This window comes from Microtus pennsylvanicus, chromosome 13, assembly GCF_037038515.1.
Source record: "Microtus pennsylvanicus isolate mMicPen1 chromosome 13, mMicPen1.hap1, whole genome shotgun sequence".
NCBI classification, from domain to species: Eukaryota; Metazoa; Chordata; class Mammalia; order Rodentia; family Cricetidae; genus Microtus; species Microtus pennsylvanicus.
In genome coordinates this window covers 42,625,924-42,645,791 of record NC_134591.1, presented here as the reverse complement: position 1 = coordinate 42,645,791, position 19,868 = coordinate 42,625,924, and the positions used below count along the sequence as shown (strand labels likewise).

At 48.1% G+C, this 19,868-nt stretch overlaps 1 protein-coding gene across 2 annotated transcripts; it reads right to left on the bottom strand.

Moving 5' to 3' along the window:
• Positions 1-947: 947 nt before the first annotated feature.
• On the bottom strand, positions 948-9,859 carry Pars2 (prolyl-tRNA synthetase 2, mitochondrial). Of its 2 annotated transcripts, none has more exons than XM_075947086.1 (2): positions 9,807-9,859; positions 948-7,396 (listed from the first exon to the last, which is right to left on the bottom strand). In XM_075947086.1, exon 2 carries the CDS (start codon positions 7,381-7,383, stop codon positions 5,956-5,958), a length of 1,428 nt encoding a protein of 475 aa, XP_075803201.1. In that variant the 5' UTR covers positions 7,384-7,396; positions 9,807-9,859; the 3' UTR covers positions 948-5,955. The 2 variants fall into 2 exon arrangements, with proteins under 2 accessions (XP_075803201.1, XP_075803202.1); XM_075947087.1 differs by lacking the exon at positions 9,807-9,859 and adding an exon at positions 9,481-9,794.
• Positions 9,860-19,868: the final 10,009 nt, after the last annotated feature.

The following is a 19,868-nucleotide window of genomic DNA, read 5'->3' as shown; positions in this document are numbered from 1 at the left end:
AAGGTATGTAGTACTTTCTAAAATATTTTAAATTTAAACTGGCACATAGTAACTGGAAATTCTTGGTGTAGTGTGACATTTCTGTACATGTATGTACTGTGTAATGACAGTCACATATACATCATTACTTTGATGGAAACATTGAAAATCCTCTTGATTGGCCATTTTAAAATAGGCAGTGAAGCATTGTTAACCAGAGTTGTCCTCCTGTGCTATAGAACTTTAAAGGGTCAGCCATCCTTCCCATCCTCCCTGTTCTCTGGCACCATTCCCAGCGCACCATTTACTCTGGGAGCCACTGTCCTATTCTTCGTGTCTTTAAAATATACTTCCACAAAAAGCATGGCCACGCCTGGCTTACAGCCTGTTTCTGAGGAGAGCCCTAGCAGCAGCATCTGCCTTTGCCAATGGGATGCATGGTTGCTATTACCTGGTGTGCCCCTCGACACCTTGCTGACCTTGCAGTATGCATTAGCCAAGGGCAACTAAGCTCAACCCTGGGAGCTTGTTAGCAGCCTGGCAAGCTGCTGGCTTGACAACTGGGGACTCAGTCCCTCACTAGGATTCTGCCTGAACATGCAAAGTATAAACGTCACCCTTTTCTGCTGGTTCATCGTGTGTGCCCCCAACTTACATGCAAAGTATCACCTAATGTATGTAAGGGCAGTCGCTACTTACCATGTGCCTGCAAAGGCCCAGGCACTGTCTCCATTTTACCCACACAAAAGTTGAGGTACTGAGGCTCTAAGGAAGTCTCCTTCACAGTCATAGAAGCCATAGATACACTATTAAGTGTATCATGTATCCTTAGTGTCTCAGGTCTGGATTCTCACTACAATGTAAACCATTGTTTGATATTAAGTGAAGTACCTTGTTCGTTTTTAATGTTACTTAAGTTTGCAATAACACTTAAAATTATGTCCCATCCTTTTCCCAATAAAACAAAGCCATTGTAGCAAAACAATTCACTAAAACATACAGGCATCTTAATACAGAAATGGGCTGCAGGAACTCTTATGAGGCCTGGCATCCAAGCAGTTAAAAAAGGAGCAATTTCAACATATTTCTGCAGAGTTCCTTTATTGATGGCTCAGCAGGTGTTTCTTCCATTAGAACACAGAATATTAATGGAGCCCTGATTTACATTCTAGGCTGATTTACATGATGGGTTTATGTACCAGCCTTTATCCCCAAGTAGTAATTCAGCCCTTTCCCAGCCAGTTGCCGCTACACCTCCCCAAGGAATGAACAGTGATAGTTCTGCCTGTCCTGCATTATCCAGCCAACATCCCAGCCATCAGTTTATGGCAAGAGGTAAAATCCCTTGGCTGAGAAATGAGTAGGGTGTGTTGTCTGGATGTCCCAAGTTGAAACATTCTGTGGGTGTGCCCCACTTGTTCGACTCTTCCCAGGACGGATACAAAGCTTCAACCCCTAAAAGCAAGATCCAAATCTTAGGATAACGTTAGTGGCAGAGCCAGGCCTCCTGGGGGATTTCCTAAGTTATGGGAATGCTTCCTCGGGGAAGAGAAGGGTTTCTTGAGTGCACACTAAAGGTTAAGTGTTACACACAAGTGACCCTGTCAACCCCATATCGCCCTATGAGGAGGCTACCACTCCTCTGAGCACCTTGCCAAGAATGAGTGTGTTAAGGACAATTTGTCTTAGGTCACAATCCCAGGAAGAACGAAATCTAGGATTATGCTCTTCTCATCTCACCAAATCACACTGGCAGCTACCAGAACACTAGCTTAGTGGTCCCGTGAGTCCAATGCCTAAAACTCAAGGCTGGCCACGGGTGGCACTGTGCTTGCATTTAACTCCTTGTGAGACAGAGAATGGATACCAGTGGCAGCAGCATATGAGGCTTTGGCAGCTTAGTGGCTGACCTGCTACTCGCCAGGTCCATGGCATGAGACACTTTGTTCCTACTCCAGGCTTGTTCCTTCCCCAACCTCCTCGGTTATGGATGACCCTGGACACAGGGGATGCAGAGTAGGAGATACAGTGCATACTTTATTGCAAAGCCAGTGCTCTTTTTATAATACTCAAATCATGATTCAAACTAGGTTCCCATAATACAGGAAAATTGTTTCATGGACTAGTCACTTGGTTGCAACTAATTTCAAGAGCTTTATGCCCTAGCTAATCTAAACAGAAAGCTCAGTGTTATGGGAAAAACTCTTGTTGTAATATAATATGTAAAAACACCTCAGCAGAAGACAAACCACAACCTAATCAGAGCCTTTGAACTACAGTGCACATCTGTGTTCTCAAGGACTGACCATTGGCAAGGCACTCTACTGATGGGAGAGGTTTGCCTCTTCCTGACTTGGTTTGCCAAGCCTGTGAGAATGCTATCTCAAGTCACCCCTGCACAGAGTTTCTATGCAGTTCGAATTCGGCCCTCTACACAGGCCCTCTACACAGGCCCTCTACACAGATTGACCTCTGTGACTTCAAGGTGTGGTAGCACACGCCTTTAATCCCAGTGCCTAGAAGGCAGAGACAAACAGATCTCTGTGAACCAAGTGCTAGAGAAGTTTCCCGGTCCCTGCATGTGGGGTTCCTGGAGTTCCACATCATTGTATTCAGCTTGCACGTTTATGAAGTCTATCGGCTCTCTATTCTTGGAATCTGGCTTTTAAAGTGCCTTTAGGCCAACTTTCCTTAAGTTTACAGCATACACATCTGTTGTAGGAGGCCACTTGTTTGTTTTCCCAGCTGTCCAGACTCCCGAAATAACCACACAGAAACTATATTATTTGCAATACTGTTTGGCCAATAGCTTAAGCGTATTTCTGGCTAACTCTTATATCCTAAACTAGCCCATCTCCATCAATCTGTGTATTGCCACATGGCTGTGGGTTACCAGCAAAGTTTTGGCAGCAGCTCCATGGCTTTTCCCTGACTCCACCTTTTTTCCCCCAGCATTTTCCCCACCTACCTTTGGGGAAAATATTCTGCCTTGCACAGGCCTAACAGTTACTTTATTAACCAATGGTATTCATAGCATACAGAGGGGAATCTCACATCACACATCTGTAATTAGAAAAAAATAAAGCTAGGCTTAGGAGTGCATTCTTGTAATACCAGCACTTGGGAGGCTGAGGCAAGACTGAACTTGAAGTCAGCCTGGCCTGCTGCACAGTGAAACCCTGGGGGAAAAAAAAGAACCTGAAGATGTATGGGACTGCAGCTCAGTGGTAAACTGCTTGTCTGGCACGTGTGCAAGGCCCTTGGTTCAACTCCCTGCACCAAAATGAATAAATTAAAGCACTCGTGTCATTTTTTTCATTTGTTTGGGGCAAGGGTCCCAGGCTGCCTGCTATGAAACCAAGATGACCTTGAACTTCTGATTCTTCTGTCTCCACGTGCTGGGATGACAGACGTGCACCATAATGCCTGGTTTATGCAGTGCTGGGGATCAATCCCAGGACTCCATGCCTGATAGCAAGTACTCTGCCAACTGCGCTGCATCTCAGCCCGTGTGCATGAATTTTAATTTCTCACAAGGTTAATGAGATAGCACAGAAGTCAAGTAATGTGGTAAGAAAGGCACAGCTTGGGGCTGGCATCTGGATCCCAGGTGTGATCCTCAGTACCCACACATCCTTATGATAGCTGATTAAACAGAGCCCCAGGTTCCTCATCTGTAAAAATCTTAAGGTCTAGAAGCAGCACATGAAGATGCTCACAGTAGAGGCTCAAGGCAGGTCCTCAGCAAACAAAACCATCAAAAGTAGAGGGCTGGGGGGCTGAAGAAATGGTTCAGCAGTTAAGGGCACTGGCTGTTCTTCCAGAGGTCCTGAATTCAATTCCCAGCACCCATATGGTGGCTCACAGCCATCTGTAATGGGATTTGATTCCCTCTTCTGGTGTGCGTGAAGACAGAGCACTCATACACACACACACACACACACACACACACACACACACACACACACACACACACACACACACACACACAAAGTATTTAAAAAAAAAAACAAAACCCAAAAACAGAGGCTGGCATCAGCCTGATGCCCCACTGAAATCAAAGAAATACCTGATAACATGGGTTCAAAGGCAGACGGTCTCACTCCAGGAGCTCTTGATGAGTCTCACTGCAACCAGAGTCCTAAGCCATGGCCCCACTGGAACCAGAAGCTCTGTAAGGGACCCCAATGTGCAGTAAACCTTATAAGAGCCTCTGCCAGGCAACCTGACCTATGCTTGCTCTCAGAACCCTGAGTATTATAAAGGCAAGATTACATCTCATGTCACTTGATCAAAATACCCCAGAGAGACAACCCAAAGAGAGACTATTGGGTTCAGTTCATTCACAGGACCCATGCGCTTGGACGTAACAGCATGTGGCCGGAGGTGGCTGTCCACTTGACGGCTGGCCAGTAGCACTAAGGGGATTGAGGATGCTTGGCTTACTTTCTCTTTTCCCGTCTCTGTCCAGCTGCTGCTGTCCTGCAGTAACTCCACCCTCAAGCACACTGTCAAGTCCCGCAGTGCAATCTATCTGCCAAGCCCTAATAGCTCCCAGGACCTGCTTTGGAGCCCAGACACCTTTCTGTAATCTACCTTCCTTGGCAAGTTGGTTGGATTTAGAATCACCTAGATTTGTGAGGCTCACCTCTGTATGTGTCTGGGAGAGCCTTTCCAGAGTGTTAGCCAAGGTGGGGAAGACCCTCCTCAAATATGGTACTATTCCATGGAGTGGTGAGCTGCACACGTGGAGATCATGGGGACGCTGGGATGGAAAGCCCAGCTGTGTTCCTCAGCTGGATGCTGGAGCAGTGAGTGGAGGTGGCCCTGCTGTGAAATGCTGCCCCTACTCCCATTTTCCCACAGAATCTAGCCAGCTCTCAACCAGTCTCTCCTGTTATGGCTCTGGAATTCAACTCAGAACCCAGGACAAGGTCATGGTGGTGGGAGGATGGGTCCTATTGCTCCTGAAGTCTGGGAGAAACAGTTTAAAGCACATTTTCCCAACCCCCTGCCACCCTCCCCACCCCAGCAAGTGCGGGGGGCATGCTATTGTATGTACTGCTGAAACAGATGCTATTTTTTAATTTATTATGTGTACAACATTCTGCTTTCATGTATGTCTGCATACCAGAAGAGGGCATCAGATCTCATTACAGATGGCTGTGAGTCACCTGGTGGTTGCTGGGAATTGAACTTAAGACCTCTGGAAGAGCAGCCAGTGCTCTTAACCTCTGAGCCATCTCTCCAGCCCCCAACATGCTATTTTTGTTTCAAATTAACACACAAAATAAGCTCATCCCAAAGCCTGACTTTATTCAATCAGCAGAACATGATCTCAGTGCTGAAGTGAACTCAGTAATGTCAAGTCTCTGGAGCTAGTGTGGGGCCATCAGGCAGTTAGGACAACTAAGCTTCTTGGGAAGCTTAGAGGAATAAGGACCAGACCCACATGTCTAGTGGAGTCACTCAGTGAGAGCTCTGTGGTCCTTACAGACCTAACTCCATCCCCCTGCTCAAATGGGAACCCCAGGCCCCAGCAGGGAGTAGGCGAGTCAAATTACCAATGAGTTAGCAGCAAGTGCCTGACTCTCTGGAGCTCTTGGTTCCTCAGAGGAGAAGGGCCCTGCTTTGTGGATTGAATGAAGTGCAAGGCATGTGTCAGACTGTGGGATGAGGTTGGGGAAGCGTGGTCCCCAGCTTCCAGTCATTCTGGTCTTACACCCAGAAATCAGCTTTTCAAGGGAGTGACGTAGGTCTCCTTCGCACCTGTGTAATGGAAGTGTCTACGTGCAAAATGAATGCCAATGGTAGATGGCCAGTCCAGGGGATCAGTCAGTGATTAAATACGAACCATCCTAAGGAATGAGTACAGGGTTCCCTAGCATGGCCTCCCTTTCACGAGAAGCCAGAGAAGTGGAAGGAACTACAGTCGTACAGTGGACACCAAGCCCAGGGACAGGTGTGGTTAGACACTTAGACAACACAAACACTAGCCAGCAGTTCCAGGACTCCCTCTTTGGTGAGGAAGATCACCTCACCAGTGTTCTGGCACCAAACCTCAAAGTGGGCGGGGTCCTCCAGGGCCCTCTTGCCAGCAATGACCACATAGGGGTAGCCAAGCTTGTTGGCGTCTTTCAGTCGATTTCCGATAGTCAGGTGGGTCCTGTCATCCAGCAGGACCTCCCCTCGGAGCTGTGCCACCGCTTCAATGATGTCATCATGTAAGCGCTCCACCATCTCGGTGGCTGCTGCCTCCTTACTGCCCTTCTTAGGGGGGATGAGGCAGACTTGGTACGGAGCCAGGAGACCGGGCCAGCGGATGCAGTCTTCTGTAGAGAGGACTTCGATGGCAGCAGCCAAGATCCGAGTGACCCCCAAGCCATAGCACCCCATCTCCGCCAGCGAAGGGTCCCCGTGGGCATTGGTAAACTGGGCACTGAAAATGGAGGAGTACTTGGTACCGAGGTAGAATGTGTGCCCCACCTCAATGCCTTTGGTTTCTGTCAGTGGACCCTGGCAGTCAGGGCAGACTTTTTGCGACAAGTCTAATATCTCTGTGTTGGCCGAGAAGTGGCAGCTGGGACAGACCACAAGCCGGTCCTCTCCAATGTCCACTGGCAGCTGGAATTCGTGGGACAATGTGCCCCCAATGCTGCCCACAGCTGCCCTGGCTTTCGTCCATTGTAACCCCAGCCTATCAAACAGTCTGCAATAAGCATCGCACACCAGGCCATAGGTCTCCTGGGCGGCCTCAGAGGAGGAGTCAAAGGAGTACATGTCCTTCATATAGAACTCCCGGCCACGGAGAAGACCAAAACGGGGCCTCGGCTCATCCCGAAACTTCCTAGTAACCTGGTACAACAGTAAGGGAAGCTGCTTGTAGGACAGTTTCTTCTGGGAGGCGACCAGGGCTGTAACCGCTTCCTCATGAGTTGGTCCCAAGCAGTACTCTTTGCCATGCCTGTCTCTCAGTCTCAGCAGCTCCCTGCCCATCAGGTCCCAGCGGCTGGTGGCTCGCCACAGCTCAGCGGGGCTGAGGCTCGGCATGTTGATCTTCTGCCCCCCAATGGCCTGCATCTCCTGGTCTATTACCCTGACAAGCTTCTCCATGGCACGAACCGTGTAGGGCATGAGGTGGTAACAGCCGGGGCTTGCTGGGAGGATCAGGCCCACTTGCAGCATCAGCCGCTGGCTCTTACAGGTCAGATCGCTAGCTCTGCCCTCCAGAGGAAGCACCTGGTCTTCCCGGAGGTTCTGAGGCTGGAACATGCGGGATAAAACCAAGCGCTGCCACCTCCCCGGTGCACAATGGTAGCATCTGTGGGTAACGTACCTGGAGAGGTGGCGGCTGCAGAGAGCCAAGGCAGACAGTGCTCTGCATCTTTTCAGCAGCCCTTCCATGACACCCTGGTACCTGGAGAAAAACGAGTCGAGTGGATGACTGTTAACTGGGTTCTCAGCATGGGCTCCAACTAACGCCTGAGACAGAAGCTCATCTCGGGAGCCGTGGGTCCTTCTATTTCCAATAGCCCAGCAGACCAAAGCACCACTTCTCTTCAAACAAAGTTCAGCCAGGTTTAGGCACACACCTTCAATCTCAAACCTCGGGAGGCGAAGACAGAGGCCAGCCTGGTTTACAGAGTGAGTTCGAGGACAGTCAGGGCTATGTAGAAAGGACTTTTATTGAAGAAGAACAAAAGAAATTCCTATTATTCTGATTATGAAGATGTAACAATCTACCGTGGAGACAGCATCCAGCGGTACATGCACAGGCTGTGGAGAAGGCAGCCTGGGTTCTCGGCCAACTTCCCACTAGAACTTCCTGTATGCAGCTTCGCACATCTGTCTCTACTCATGTGTACTAAAGTTCATCATGAAATGGTATAACCACCAGATTTCCTTTGTATGTTCACTGTGGGCACTTTGTAAAGATGGGGGGAATTTTTATTCTTCCAACAGTTTATGTGCTCGGTGGATGTTTACTATTGCTACTATTTTAGGAAACTGGGGAAGAACCTGTAGTTATATATTCTTTTACTCTATCCCCATGATGGAATGCCAAAATGTTCCTTTTTTTTTTTTTTAACTCCTTTGGCTTTTGCGGGGGAGGATGCCACCCAGCTCCCAAATAAATCACACATGGAGGGTTATTCTTAATTATGAGTGCCTGCTCTTAGCTTGGCTTGTTTCTAGCCAGCTTTTCTTAACCTGTCTACCTTTTGCCTCTGGGCTTTTTCCTTTTCTTACTTCTATATATCTTAATTTCACTCTTACTCCGTGACGGGTTGTTTACCTGGGTGACTGGCCCCTACTATCCTCCAATCCTTGTTCTCTTGCTCCTCTACTCTTCCCAGATTTTTCCTACTTATCCGCCCTGTCTGCCAGCCCCGCCTATCCTTGCTCCTGCCTTATTGGCCATTCAGCTCTTTATTAGACCATCAGGTGTTTTAGACAGGCAAGGAATCACAGCCTCACAGAGTTAAACAAATGCAGAATAAAGAAAAGCAACACACCTTAAAATAATCTTCTACAACAGAACAATCTGGAACAAACCCACTGTAATCCCACAGCCAACAGCTGAGGGCAGCTTTGCCATCCCTTGTCTTTATTCCCAACCTCCGCTTTTATGTCAGTATTGCCAGACACTGTGGCACATCCAGTAATACCAGGACTGGGGAACCAGAGGTGGGATTACCACAAGTTCAAGGCCAGCCAAGTTTGCACATCAGCGTTCCAGGCCACCTGAGGATATATAATGAAACTCTGGCTCAAACAAAAAAATCATTCTTGTTTTAACAGCTCTTCTCACTGCACATTCCCAGTCAATCTGCATCTTTATTCATTGTGCAATCTGCTGAACTTTAGACCTGCATACCCTCCTCTTTGGAGAACACAGCACACAGCTATTTGGAACTTGATGACCCAAAGTCTCTCAACAACGGTGCCCCTGCAGATCTGAGTATCACCCTGCAAGGCACCAGAAGCACCCTCCAGCCAAATCAGAAACCTGCCCTCATCTATTCGCTCCTTATTACCAAAGCTCTCCACCTGACCAGCCTGCACCTCCGTCCCAGCTACAATCATCTTTCATTCGGCCTGTTAAAACAGCCCGCTTCCAACTTTTCAAAACGCAGGCAGCAGTCGGGAGAGTTGTCTGCTGCCTAGGGAGTGCACACAGATCCCACCTGTGAGATGTCCCTATCCTCTCCCTGTTCCAGGGACACACGACACGACTCAACAGTCAGGAAAGCTGTACACAGAGCGCTTCCAAGTGCCAGGTACACAGGAAGTGCCATAAAGGTTTGGCTATTATGATGCCCAATTCAGAGGCTCTGAGATGGGGGAGTCTTATCTGTGTAAGGCGACAGCAAAAGGCACAGGGCATTCTGAAAGGCAGGAACTCGTCTCCAATTCCCACCAAGTTGCCACCACTGACACTGGCATTTCAGCACCCGGCTCTAAACTGGCTCGCCCTTCAGGAGAGGTGACCCTACCCACCTTCCTCTCTCTTGAATCAAAACACTAAGGCGTCCGAACCACTAGGTCATCCCCGAGGCTGCTCTAGGAACTCTGACTCTTGAGGGCCACGCGAGGCTGACCAGGGCGGAAGTGCTGCCCTCAAATACAGCTGGGCGGGGGTGCAGGGACCAAGGACTCCTCTATCCAACTGTCCGTGGCTGTGACTCCACCAAACTCCAGGACAGGACGCAGGCGGGAAAGCAGACACCAGATCCTGGGTGCGTGCGCCCAGAAACCGTCCCTAGATTCGCTTGGGCCCTCCCTGCGTACCCTCAAACCAGCCATGCTCCCCAGCAGCACTCTACCTGCACCGCCCGCTCGTCCGCCACGCGAAGCCAGTGCGCCTGCGCCGGCTCTGTCTGAGCCCCACCCCCACGCTTCTCGCCAATCGGAAAGCCACACTCTCGGGAGGGGGCGGGAAGCTCTGGCTCCACCCTACTGGAGAAGGACGTGAGAGAGTTTCCGGAAACTGAGCCAAAGAGCCTCGCTCTCCCGCCAAGATCGTTGATTGGCCTGGGTCGCAGCATGATGATCACGGTTCCGGAAGTGCCCTCTAGGCATTAGCAAGGTGCGACTCTATGATCAAATCCTACTTTTAAGGATTTGAGTCTATTTTTACCACCCACTGCCAGGACCTGTTGACTCTTAGGATAACAGGTGTGCTGCTAAGTAACCTTGACTTTGGCTACACACAGGAAGCTACGTTTCAACTTTACCCTATGATTAAAAAAGCTTACATTTAAATGAGCTTAGGATCGTAAACCAATTGGACAAATTATTACAATATCCAGGGAAGTCTTTTAAAATTTTTTATGAGGCAGAAATGGGGTTTAACAAAGACATTTTAATATAGACTTAAGCACCAGGCTTGAGAGAATAGCTCAGAAACTGGAGAACATGGGCGTGGGCTTCTCAAAGAGGAGCCTCCCTGAGTCTTGAAGGTGCGAATTAAAACTTCCATTTACTGTGCTGGTTAAGACCGATTGCTGCTCTTCAGGGAGAAAGAGTTGGGTTCTCAGCATTCACTTCGGGTAGCTCACAATCACTGTAACTCCAGCTCCGGGGAAATTCATGACCGCCTTCTGAGGATACCCACTCATAGCATACGTGTACATACATATATGCATAAGTAAAAATGAGTCTTTTTCCCCATACATAATATATACATATTTACACAAGTGTGTTGTGTGGCGTAAGCGAATGTTTGCTTGTTTGCGTGTGTACAAGTATGAGCTCGTATGTGGAGGTCCAAGGCTGACAGAGGTGTCTTTCTTCCATCTTATAGATGGAGGCCCGGAGATCCTGAGCTCTCCTCTTCATGGAGGCGCACTTTTGCATGGCAAGCTCTTTACCTGGAGAGCCGCCTCCCTAGCCCTCACAAAGTATTTTCTGAATAGCTACATCGTACAAGCCCCTGCTGGAGGTGTAGTGAAGAACAGAATGAAGAAAACAGTGCCTAGCACAGCGAAACTTTAGTGGGTACTTGTCTCGGTTGGCTTTCTGCCGCTGTGAGAAAGACCACAAGCACAGGCAACTTGGGGAGGAAAGGGTTTGTTTTAGCTTACAGGTTACAGTCCACCATGGGTGATGGAGGTCAAGGCAGGAACTCAAGACAGATACCTGGAGACAGGAACTGAAGCAAACACCATGGAGGAATACTGCTTACTGGCTTGTTCCTCATGGCTTGTTCTACCTGCCTTCTTAGACAATGCCGGACGGCCTGTGCAGTGGTGGTACCAGCCACAAAGGGCTGGGCCCTCCCATGTCAATCATTCTCTAAGACGTCTCCCTACGGACTTGTCTACAGGCAAACCTGATGGGGGTGTTTTCTCAACTGAGGTCCCCTCTTCCCAGAAGGCTCTAGCTCTCTCATGTTGACAAACAAACTAGAAAGTGCTGCAGGGAAGCAGGGCATAAAGAACTCAGAAACTAAGGCAAAACAGGATTTTGATAAAATTATTTTTTAAATCAAAATTAACAAAAAATTCATAGAAAGAAACTAAGTTGTTAGCTAGCTCTAGGGTATTTTAAATGTTCCAAAGACAAGTTAGCTTAAAAAGCACGGAGCGGGGAGCTGGATGGTCCTGATGTAAACAGATCACCCATAGGAAGCCTCAGCACGAAGGCAGCATGTCAACAAAGAGCTGAAGGAGGGGAGGGTCCAGAGCCTTGTAGGTGTCTGGGGAGAATGTTGCAGACACAGAACACAATGAAAATGTCCTGAGCAGCAGCTGTGTTTATTTCAGTTCCCTCATTCAACAATGACACTTTATGGACGGCCTCAAGTGTTCTGGGCCCACCGCAAGACACTGATGACTCCCATAATGGTCCAGACAGCTCTCGGTGCCCCTGGAGCTTCAATGACAACGCCTGCCTGTGATCAGTAGCCTCACTGGAGCACAGGAAAGGGGAAGCTTACTGAGGAAATTACCTTTCAGCTTACCTTAGAGATGAAAGTGTCTGCCAGGCAGGGGGGCCAGGACAGTCAGAGGGATAGGCCGGCGCTGGGACTGCATCTTTGTTTCTCAGGGCTCCTGATGTGCCAGAATTGTTAAGGGTCAGAACCTAGGTCCCGAAAACCCCAGTGAGCCAGATTTGGCCACCTGTCCTCAACAAGCTGAGACTAGGAGTTAGAACGACTCCCTGGTGGACAGACAGACAGGGAGAGAAGCCATGGCTAGGTAATAAAGGTGGTGAATTTCCAAGATGGCCAACTTTTTTCTCACCCTCCTGATCTCAGACAAAAACCCATCAGCTTAAAGCAAAGAAAAGCTTTGTAGGCTTCTGTTTCCCACCAGCAGGCCCCGTGGTGACGGACTGGCTGGACAAGCCACACCACAGTTCTGGGCCAATCAACCACCCTTGCTTTCTTCAGACTGACTAATCCTAAATAGCACAAGACCCTTCAGAGGCTTTAACACCCCCAGCCCTAGAGGGAAGACTGGATTTTCCGGCTGAGTGTCCTCGCTCCCAGGGAATGTCTTTCTCCAGCTGCTCTCTGCTGCCACCTGTGATGCTTCAGACTGCCCCTGCCTTTTAACTCTTTAACTGGCAGAGAAGAGACACCCAGTCAGGACCACTAGACTGTCTCAAAGCCATCGCTGTCACCATTTCTAGACTGTGCTGAAAGGTGGCCTGACAAATTGCAGTCCTCTTCTGGGAGATCGGTTTCTTTCTGGGTGACTGTCTTAGGGTTTTTATTGCTGTGAGAGACACCATGACCACAACAACTCTTATAAATGAACCATTTAACTGAGGTGGCTTGCTACAGTTTCAGAAGTTCAGTCCATTATCATCACAGGGGGGGGTGAGGGGAGGGAGCATGGCAGTGTGCAGGCAGATGTGGTGTGGAGCTGAGAGTCCTACATCTTGACTAAGAGGCAACAGGAAGTCAACTATTACACTGAGTGAAGCTTGATTAAAAGAGACCTCAAAGCCCGCCCCCACAGTGATGCACTTCCTCCAACAAGGCCACACCTCCTAATAGTGCCTCTCCCTTTGGGGGCCATTTTCTTTCAAAACCACTACATTGGCTCAGACTTTAGTCGTTTCCTTCCCCTTAGTGTGAGATTTCCAGAGGAATTCCCATTTCTTGTGGCACATTGTTTCCATAGCCACAAGGAGGGGCACAGTGTCTCTTTAAGAATGTCTTTATTCCTCCCAGGCATGCAGGCTCCAGTGACTTAATACCCTGGCCAGAACCGTGCAGGAATCCCCATGTACATGGTTACTGAAGTGGGACAAGCCCAGGCATTGATATCTTAAAGTCTCCCCTAGAACGACTGTGTTAGATGTAAGAAAGATACTGAACAACTTGGTGGGGGAGGGTAGTAGATATATGGTTCATCATACCCTTACATTGAGGAAGACATGGCTTGGCTTGAACACATGAGAGCACATGACCATAGTATCCATCAACCTGCTTAGAGGACCAGGCTGAGCTGGTGGTCCTGAGTTCTTCTGTCTCTAAAAGCCATGCCGGGTCCCCGTGGTCCAGCTCTATGGGAGGGGTTTTCCTTGGGCACTGGTGTCTCTCAGGTTTTGCTGGAGCAATATTCCTCCAACTGGGAGGGAAGTCATGCTCGGAATTTCTTGGGATCCATGTGTCCACAGTGACCTTTTATTCTCCCTCTGCCCACACATGTAGTTATAGTCCCTCCGATCTGGGGAATCTAGGCAGTGGCCTTTATACCCTGAGGTGTTAATTATTTCTCAATTAGCAGTTCCCAGGCTGCAGAACATAGTGGTATGAAGAGGCCTAATGACCTGTAGTGTTTATACACCCCCACATCTTCAGAGCACTTAACCACAGGAACCAATTAAAGCTTACGACCCCCTTGGGAAGCAGACCAGCATGCTGTAGTGATCTGTAAGAGCACAGGAGCTTCTGTGGTCTGGAGTGGGGGCCTGGCTGGACAGTCACAGAGTCCAGGGTGGCAGAGACCCAGTGTCTAACCCTGTCATGCTAGCAGATTCCTGGGACACATTTCAATCAATCAGTTTATTGGATGCTTTGGTTTATAGTCACATTCCTAGTTTAGCCCCACAAATTAGAAAAGCCCATTTCTTGTTCTGGTTATCAAAAAGAAAGGGAAAGAAATGGACAGCTGCTTTGCTGTCCCACTGTCCCGGGACACTTTATGCCCCAGTGGTTTTCCCTGGCCACACTTGCATCCTCTTGAGGGTGATCCTAATCTTGCCCTTTCCTGTATTTTGAAGAACCACAGTTTTGCTTGGTTTGTGGCTTAATATATCAATAAATAGAGGAAGGGACAGCTTGTCTACCCCTCAGATGACAAACTCCTCTGACGCAAGACATCCCTGCATCCAGAGCCTATGACCACAAACCAAGAGGGACTCCAAGCATGGGTAGAACATGCAGGATGAAGCTCACAATGAACTCCCTGGCTACAGGAACTATGGGCTTCATGGAAGAGTGTCTTTCAAGAGGAGGGCACAGTACCTTGTAGTGTTCTCAGACATGACATCTGAGCAACAGACAAAGCTTTAAACTAGAAGTCTTGTAAGAGTAGGTAGCAGAAAGATACTCAGGTGAGTCTTGTGTATGATTATCTGTGTAATTAGGCAATGACTTGTTATTAAATGTGATTGTATATGGGAAGTTGTTGAAGGGCACCTGTACCTGGTGTTAAATGGAATCGTACTTATAGCTAATACTCCAGTAGGGCTCTGCACCTGTTGTTTTCCTGACAGCTCCATGCCCCGCCCTCAGGACTCACTCCTCCACTTCCTCAGACCTTCACCCATTCTCAACCAGGACATCCTCTTCCCCTCTGCAGTCCACCCCTACTCACGGCATCCCCTGCATGCTTCATACCCTTGCTTCAGTCTCCTCTCTAATACGCATCACTATTTAACACAGTAAAGGCTTTTCCAGTGTGGGTCTCACTTGTATTTCATCCTTCCCCACCTCCGTCACCTTAGAACACAGTGGCACACTAATGTCTGTCCCGGGGGCACCAAACTTTCTTCTTCAAGAGTTAAATAGAACACTAGGTACTTCAGGCTTTGCAGGCCGTATGGTCTTTTTTATAGCTATTCAATTAGGTCGTTATCTAGGAAAGGTAACCATAGGAGAATGTAAACAAATAAGCATGGCTATGTTTCAATAAAACTTTATTTAAAAAAAGGTGGTAGCAGACCAAATTCACCCATAGTTTACCCACCGCCTGGACTAGATCATTGCCTGGAACATTATAAATGCTTGATAAAACTTTGCTGAATTAATTGGTGAATAAAAGAATGAATGAACACGAGGCGAGTGCTACAGTGTCTCACACATATGGCATGCAATAAATACCTCAGTACCCCTTCCTTCCTATTTGCACTTAGGAAATTTAGTAAGATAGATTGTGATGTATAGAGGAGTGTAAGGACAGCACTGTGGGAGGACTGAGAGAGTGGGTCCTTCCTGAGAAGAGAGAGCATTTGTATAGGCATCCGCATGAGAGTTCTCCAGAGAGACAGAAATTATAGGGCATGTATGCGTGCATGCGTGCGTGCGTGCGTGTGTGTGTGTGTGTGTGTGCGCGCGCGCGTGCAATGAGTACTGTTGGCTCCAATGATTATAGAAGCCTGTAAGCTCAAAAATCTGTGGATTGGGCCAGCTAAAATAGCTGCTGTTGTAGTTGTAATCCAAAGGCTTTAAAAAAAAAAGATTTATTTATTTATTTATTATTATTATGGTGCCCAGAAGAAGGCACCAGATCTCATTATAGATGGTTGTGAACCACTATGCGGTTGCTGGGAATTGAACTCAGGACCTCTGGATCAGCAATCAGTGCTCTTTAGCTCTGAGCCATCTCTCTAGCCCCAAAAGGGTCTTCTTGCTGAAGGGAAGTTAGTCCTTGTTACTGAGTGAACAAGGCAACACACATTAGGGACGGCGATCCACGTTACTCAGAGCTCTCAGGGATAAATACTATTCTCGTCCAAAAACAGTCTCACAGAAATGTCCAGAATAGTGTTTGACCAAATATCTGTGCTCTCTGGCTAAGTCCATATGTACTAGTATCACAAGATACTCGAGACTGGGTAATTTCTAATTGTACTTTCTAAAGATTTTTTTTTCTTTTCTTTCTAAAGACAGAGTTTTTCTGTGTATCCCTGGCTGTCCTGGGACTCACTCTGTAGACCAGGCTAGCCTTGAACTCAGATATCTGCCTGCTTCTGCCTCCCAAGTGCTGGGATTAAAGGTGTGTGCCACCGCACTGTCCGGCTCTTAAAATTTATTTTTTAAAGTGTATTTTATTTTTGTCTATGCACATGTGTCTGTGCGAAGGTCTTTGACCATAGAGGTCAAAGGCATCAATCAGATCCCCTTGGAGGTGGAGTTAGAGGCAGTTCTAAGTTGCCCAATGTGGGTACTGGGAACCAAATTCATGCCCTTTGAAAGATCAGTAAGTAACCTTAGCTGCTAGTTGTCTCTCCAGCTGGGAAATTTCTAAAGAAAAAAAAATTCAGAGATGTGTGCCTTGCATTCTAGGAGCTAGGAAGTCCAATGTTAAAGTGCTGGAACTTGATTTTTGGGGAAGTATATTTGCTATTTTTCTCATTTCTGTGACCAAATGCCTGTCAGAGACAATTTAAACAGGGCATACGTTAGTAAATCCTGCAAAGCCAGCTTGAGTCCCTAGGTGCCCTGCAAACATCCCCTCCTATCACCCACTGCCACCTTATTCTTTTGGTTAACAGGGTTTTGTTTTTTTTTTTAAATTTATTTATTATGTATACAGTGTTCTGTCTGCATGTATGCCTGCAGGTCAGAAGAGGGCACCAGATCTTATTACAGATGGTTTTGGGCCACTATGTGGTTGCTGGGAATTGAACTCAGGACCTTTGGAAGAGCAGGCAGTGCTCTTAACCACTGAGTCATCTATCCCGCCCTACAGCTTTTTGTTTGTTTGTTTTGTTTTCAAGGTTTAGTTCTTCAGAGTAGGGGAAGGCAAAACGGGGTGGCTCAGTCTGTGGGAGCACACGGTGTCAGCATCTTCCTTTGGCAGATAGGCAGACACCGACCAAATGGGAATAACTCTCAAAGGACTCCAGGCCCTGTCTCCCACCTAAAGGTTCCCTCAAAACAGCACCACAGGCTGGGGACCCAGCATTAAAATAAGATGAGCCTGAGAAGGGGTCTTGGGTCAGGGCCCAGAAGTATCCACCTTAATCTTTGTGGATAGTCTGTGAATGCTCCCGAAACCAGACTTTCTGCAAGGAAAGGGACAAGCAGCACTCTCTAAATACAGCAAGCACTCCCCTTCCCCCTCAGCAGAGGCAGAGAAGTGTGGTAGCTGGGGGTGTTAGTGGGGGTAGTTGTCAGGGGGTGGAGGGAGGGTTGAGGGTAGATTTAGAACAGGTGTGAAACCTGATGTGAGCAGCTGGTTGTGGCAAAACTGAGAGAGGAGGGTGCCAGTGACTCTGGCCCCAAGAACAGTGGGGCGGGGGTGGGGGAGGGCAGGGGGCGGGGCTCTGGCTGCGGAGCTTCAGTCCACAGTGCTGGAATCTGTTTCCATCTGCTCATTTTACTGTTAGGCTGTAAAGTGCTAAATGTCATTATCCTCCCCTTCCCTAAACAAGAAAAAAGTCAACAGCCCGAGAAGGAGACATTTCACTTCGTTTGGCATCCAGCCACCATCATCCGTGAAGGGTGCTCCCTTGGAGAGGGGGCTGTTTCAGGAGAGAGAGAAACCCTGCACTAAGCAGCTTTTAGCCTCTCACACCTTCGCACCTTCGCTGTGAGCGCCCAGGTCAGAGCATAGCACAGCCTGGCTGGCAACACTGCACAACAGCACCATGCTAGGAAGAGGATGCTGAGCAGAGGAAAGAGTCTATTCAAGGTCACTTCACTTATTAGGGTCTATGCTCTATGGCCCCAGGAAATGAACTTGAATTGGGGGGAAAAGTTTTAGAAAAGGTATCAACTCTATAAAAGGACAGACCTGTTGAAAACGAACTGATTTGTTTTCTGTGGCTTTCTTGCCATCTTTATCTTTTCCTTTCCTTTTAAAAATGTCTTCTTTTAGGGGCTGGAGAGATGGCTCAGTGGTTAAGAGCATTGCCTGCTCTTCCAAAGGTCCTGAGTTCAATTCCCAACAACCACATGGTGGCTCACTACCATCTGTAATGAGGTTTGGTGCCCTCTTCTGGCCTGCAGACATACACACAGACAGAATATTGTATACATATTAAATAAATAAATAAATAAAATGTCTTCTTTTATTTGTTTAGTTTTCCAGACAGGCTTTCACTCTGCAGATCTGGAACTCACTGTGTAGCCCAGGCTGGTCTTGATCCCAAGCCCAAGGAGTGCTGGGATTACAGGTGTGAGCCATTATACCTGACTAACAATTAATTCCTTTGTGATGTAGCATTTGCCTGTCTGCTGTACGCAACGGTTTGTAGACACTCCCACTGGGCGATCAGGAGGTGGGAGGCAGGAGCAGGTGAGAACTAAAGGTCTTTGAAAGCTGTAACTGAGGAATCCTGTTCATTTTTATAGTCTTTCACATCCCTCGCTCATACCTCTTAAACAGATGTTCCCAGCTGCCTAGCAGCTGTGAGATCCAAGAGAAGAGAAGGCAGGCAGTGCAAAGACTGAGGTTCCTGTGGCTTCATCTGTGTGACAGTTGTCCTCCCAGACACTCAGGGGGCAGAGCAAGGAATTTTCAGGTCTGACCTGACAATGGCTTGTTGAAGAGGAACAGCCAAGATTCAGGTCCTGGGACAGCACATTCTTCACTACGCTATAGAAGGGCCACTCAGGCTAGCTGAGGACAGCTGGGGGCGGGTGCCTTTCAAACACTTCCATAGGTCTCTAGTAGCTTTGTAACTCTCTTTAAGTCTTGAGGGTGGTGGTTCATAAGGTGTTTTCCTAATTGCTGAGCATGGTCTAGACTGCTACCTCTCTAAAGGCAAGGCAAAGACAGGGTTGGTTCTGGCCCCAAATCTGTTCTGGAGTTTGGCCTGTGCTTGCCATGTATTTGATGAGACAGGAAATGGAAGAACTGAGGTTCCCATGGACTTGACAGAAGTAAACGGCATCCTTGAAAGGACTATGAAAGGGGTAGTAGTTTTGAGCTTGACCTTGGACCAGTCAAACATGAGTGGCTTCAGTTTCCCACTCATGGAATTGGGGAGTTGGCATAAAGCTGAGCAGGAGGTACAATGGCCACGGCTCTGGCTGAACTCTAGACCTCAAGAGTCCCTGGGCTACAGTCCTGGTCACAACATCTATGAATGTCATACGGCAGGAGACAGTTCCAATACACCCTTCCTGTTGAGAAAGGTGAGGTTCATGAGAGGTGAGAGGAGGCAAAGAACTTCCGGGGGGGGGTGTGTCGCCTCTGAGCTGAGCACTCGATAGGACAGTAATGGCTGGGGAAAGCCAGAGAGGAAACAAGATATGGAAGGGCACAGAGGTCCTGGAGTGAGGAGCAGAGATGGGGACGAAAGAGAACAGGCCCAAAGAGCACCAGGAGAGCCTAACTCTGACCAAAGATGCCACAGCCTCCAGCTGGGAGGTGTCAGGGAGTGGGTGATCTGCCTCTGTGATGACTCTTCATCTGTCTGGGACTTTGTCCGTGTCTGTGTCATCCATGAAGTGAGGAGGTAATGCCACTTGATCTATGTGTAGCACATAGCGGGCAGCCCAGGCAATGGGGTTCTTGACCTATGTGACGTTTGGTTGGTGTGCAGAGAACCCAGAGGGAAATTAGAACAGGTGTTTGCTGACTGCCCATACAATGTGCCGGTGAGGTTTTCAGAAAATTCCTCGAGGTTATCATAAAACAATACACAACAAAAAAACTAAACAGGACAGGAGCAGGGGTACAGAGAGGACAGGGAAG

What these genes read in the sequence shown, in the direction of transcription:
- Pars2 (XM_075947086.1), bottom strand. Translation starts at nt 7,383, where the DNA reads ATGGAAGGGCTGCTGAAAAGATGCAGAGCACTGTCTGCCTTGGCTCTC.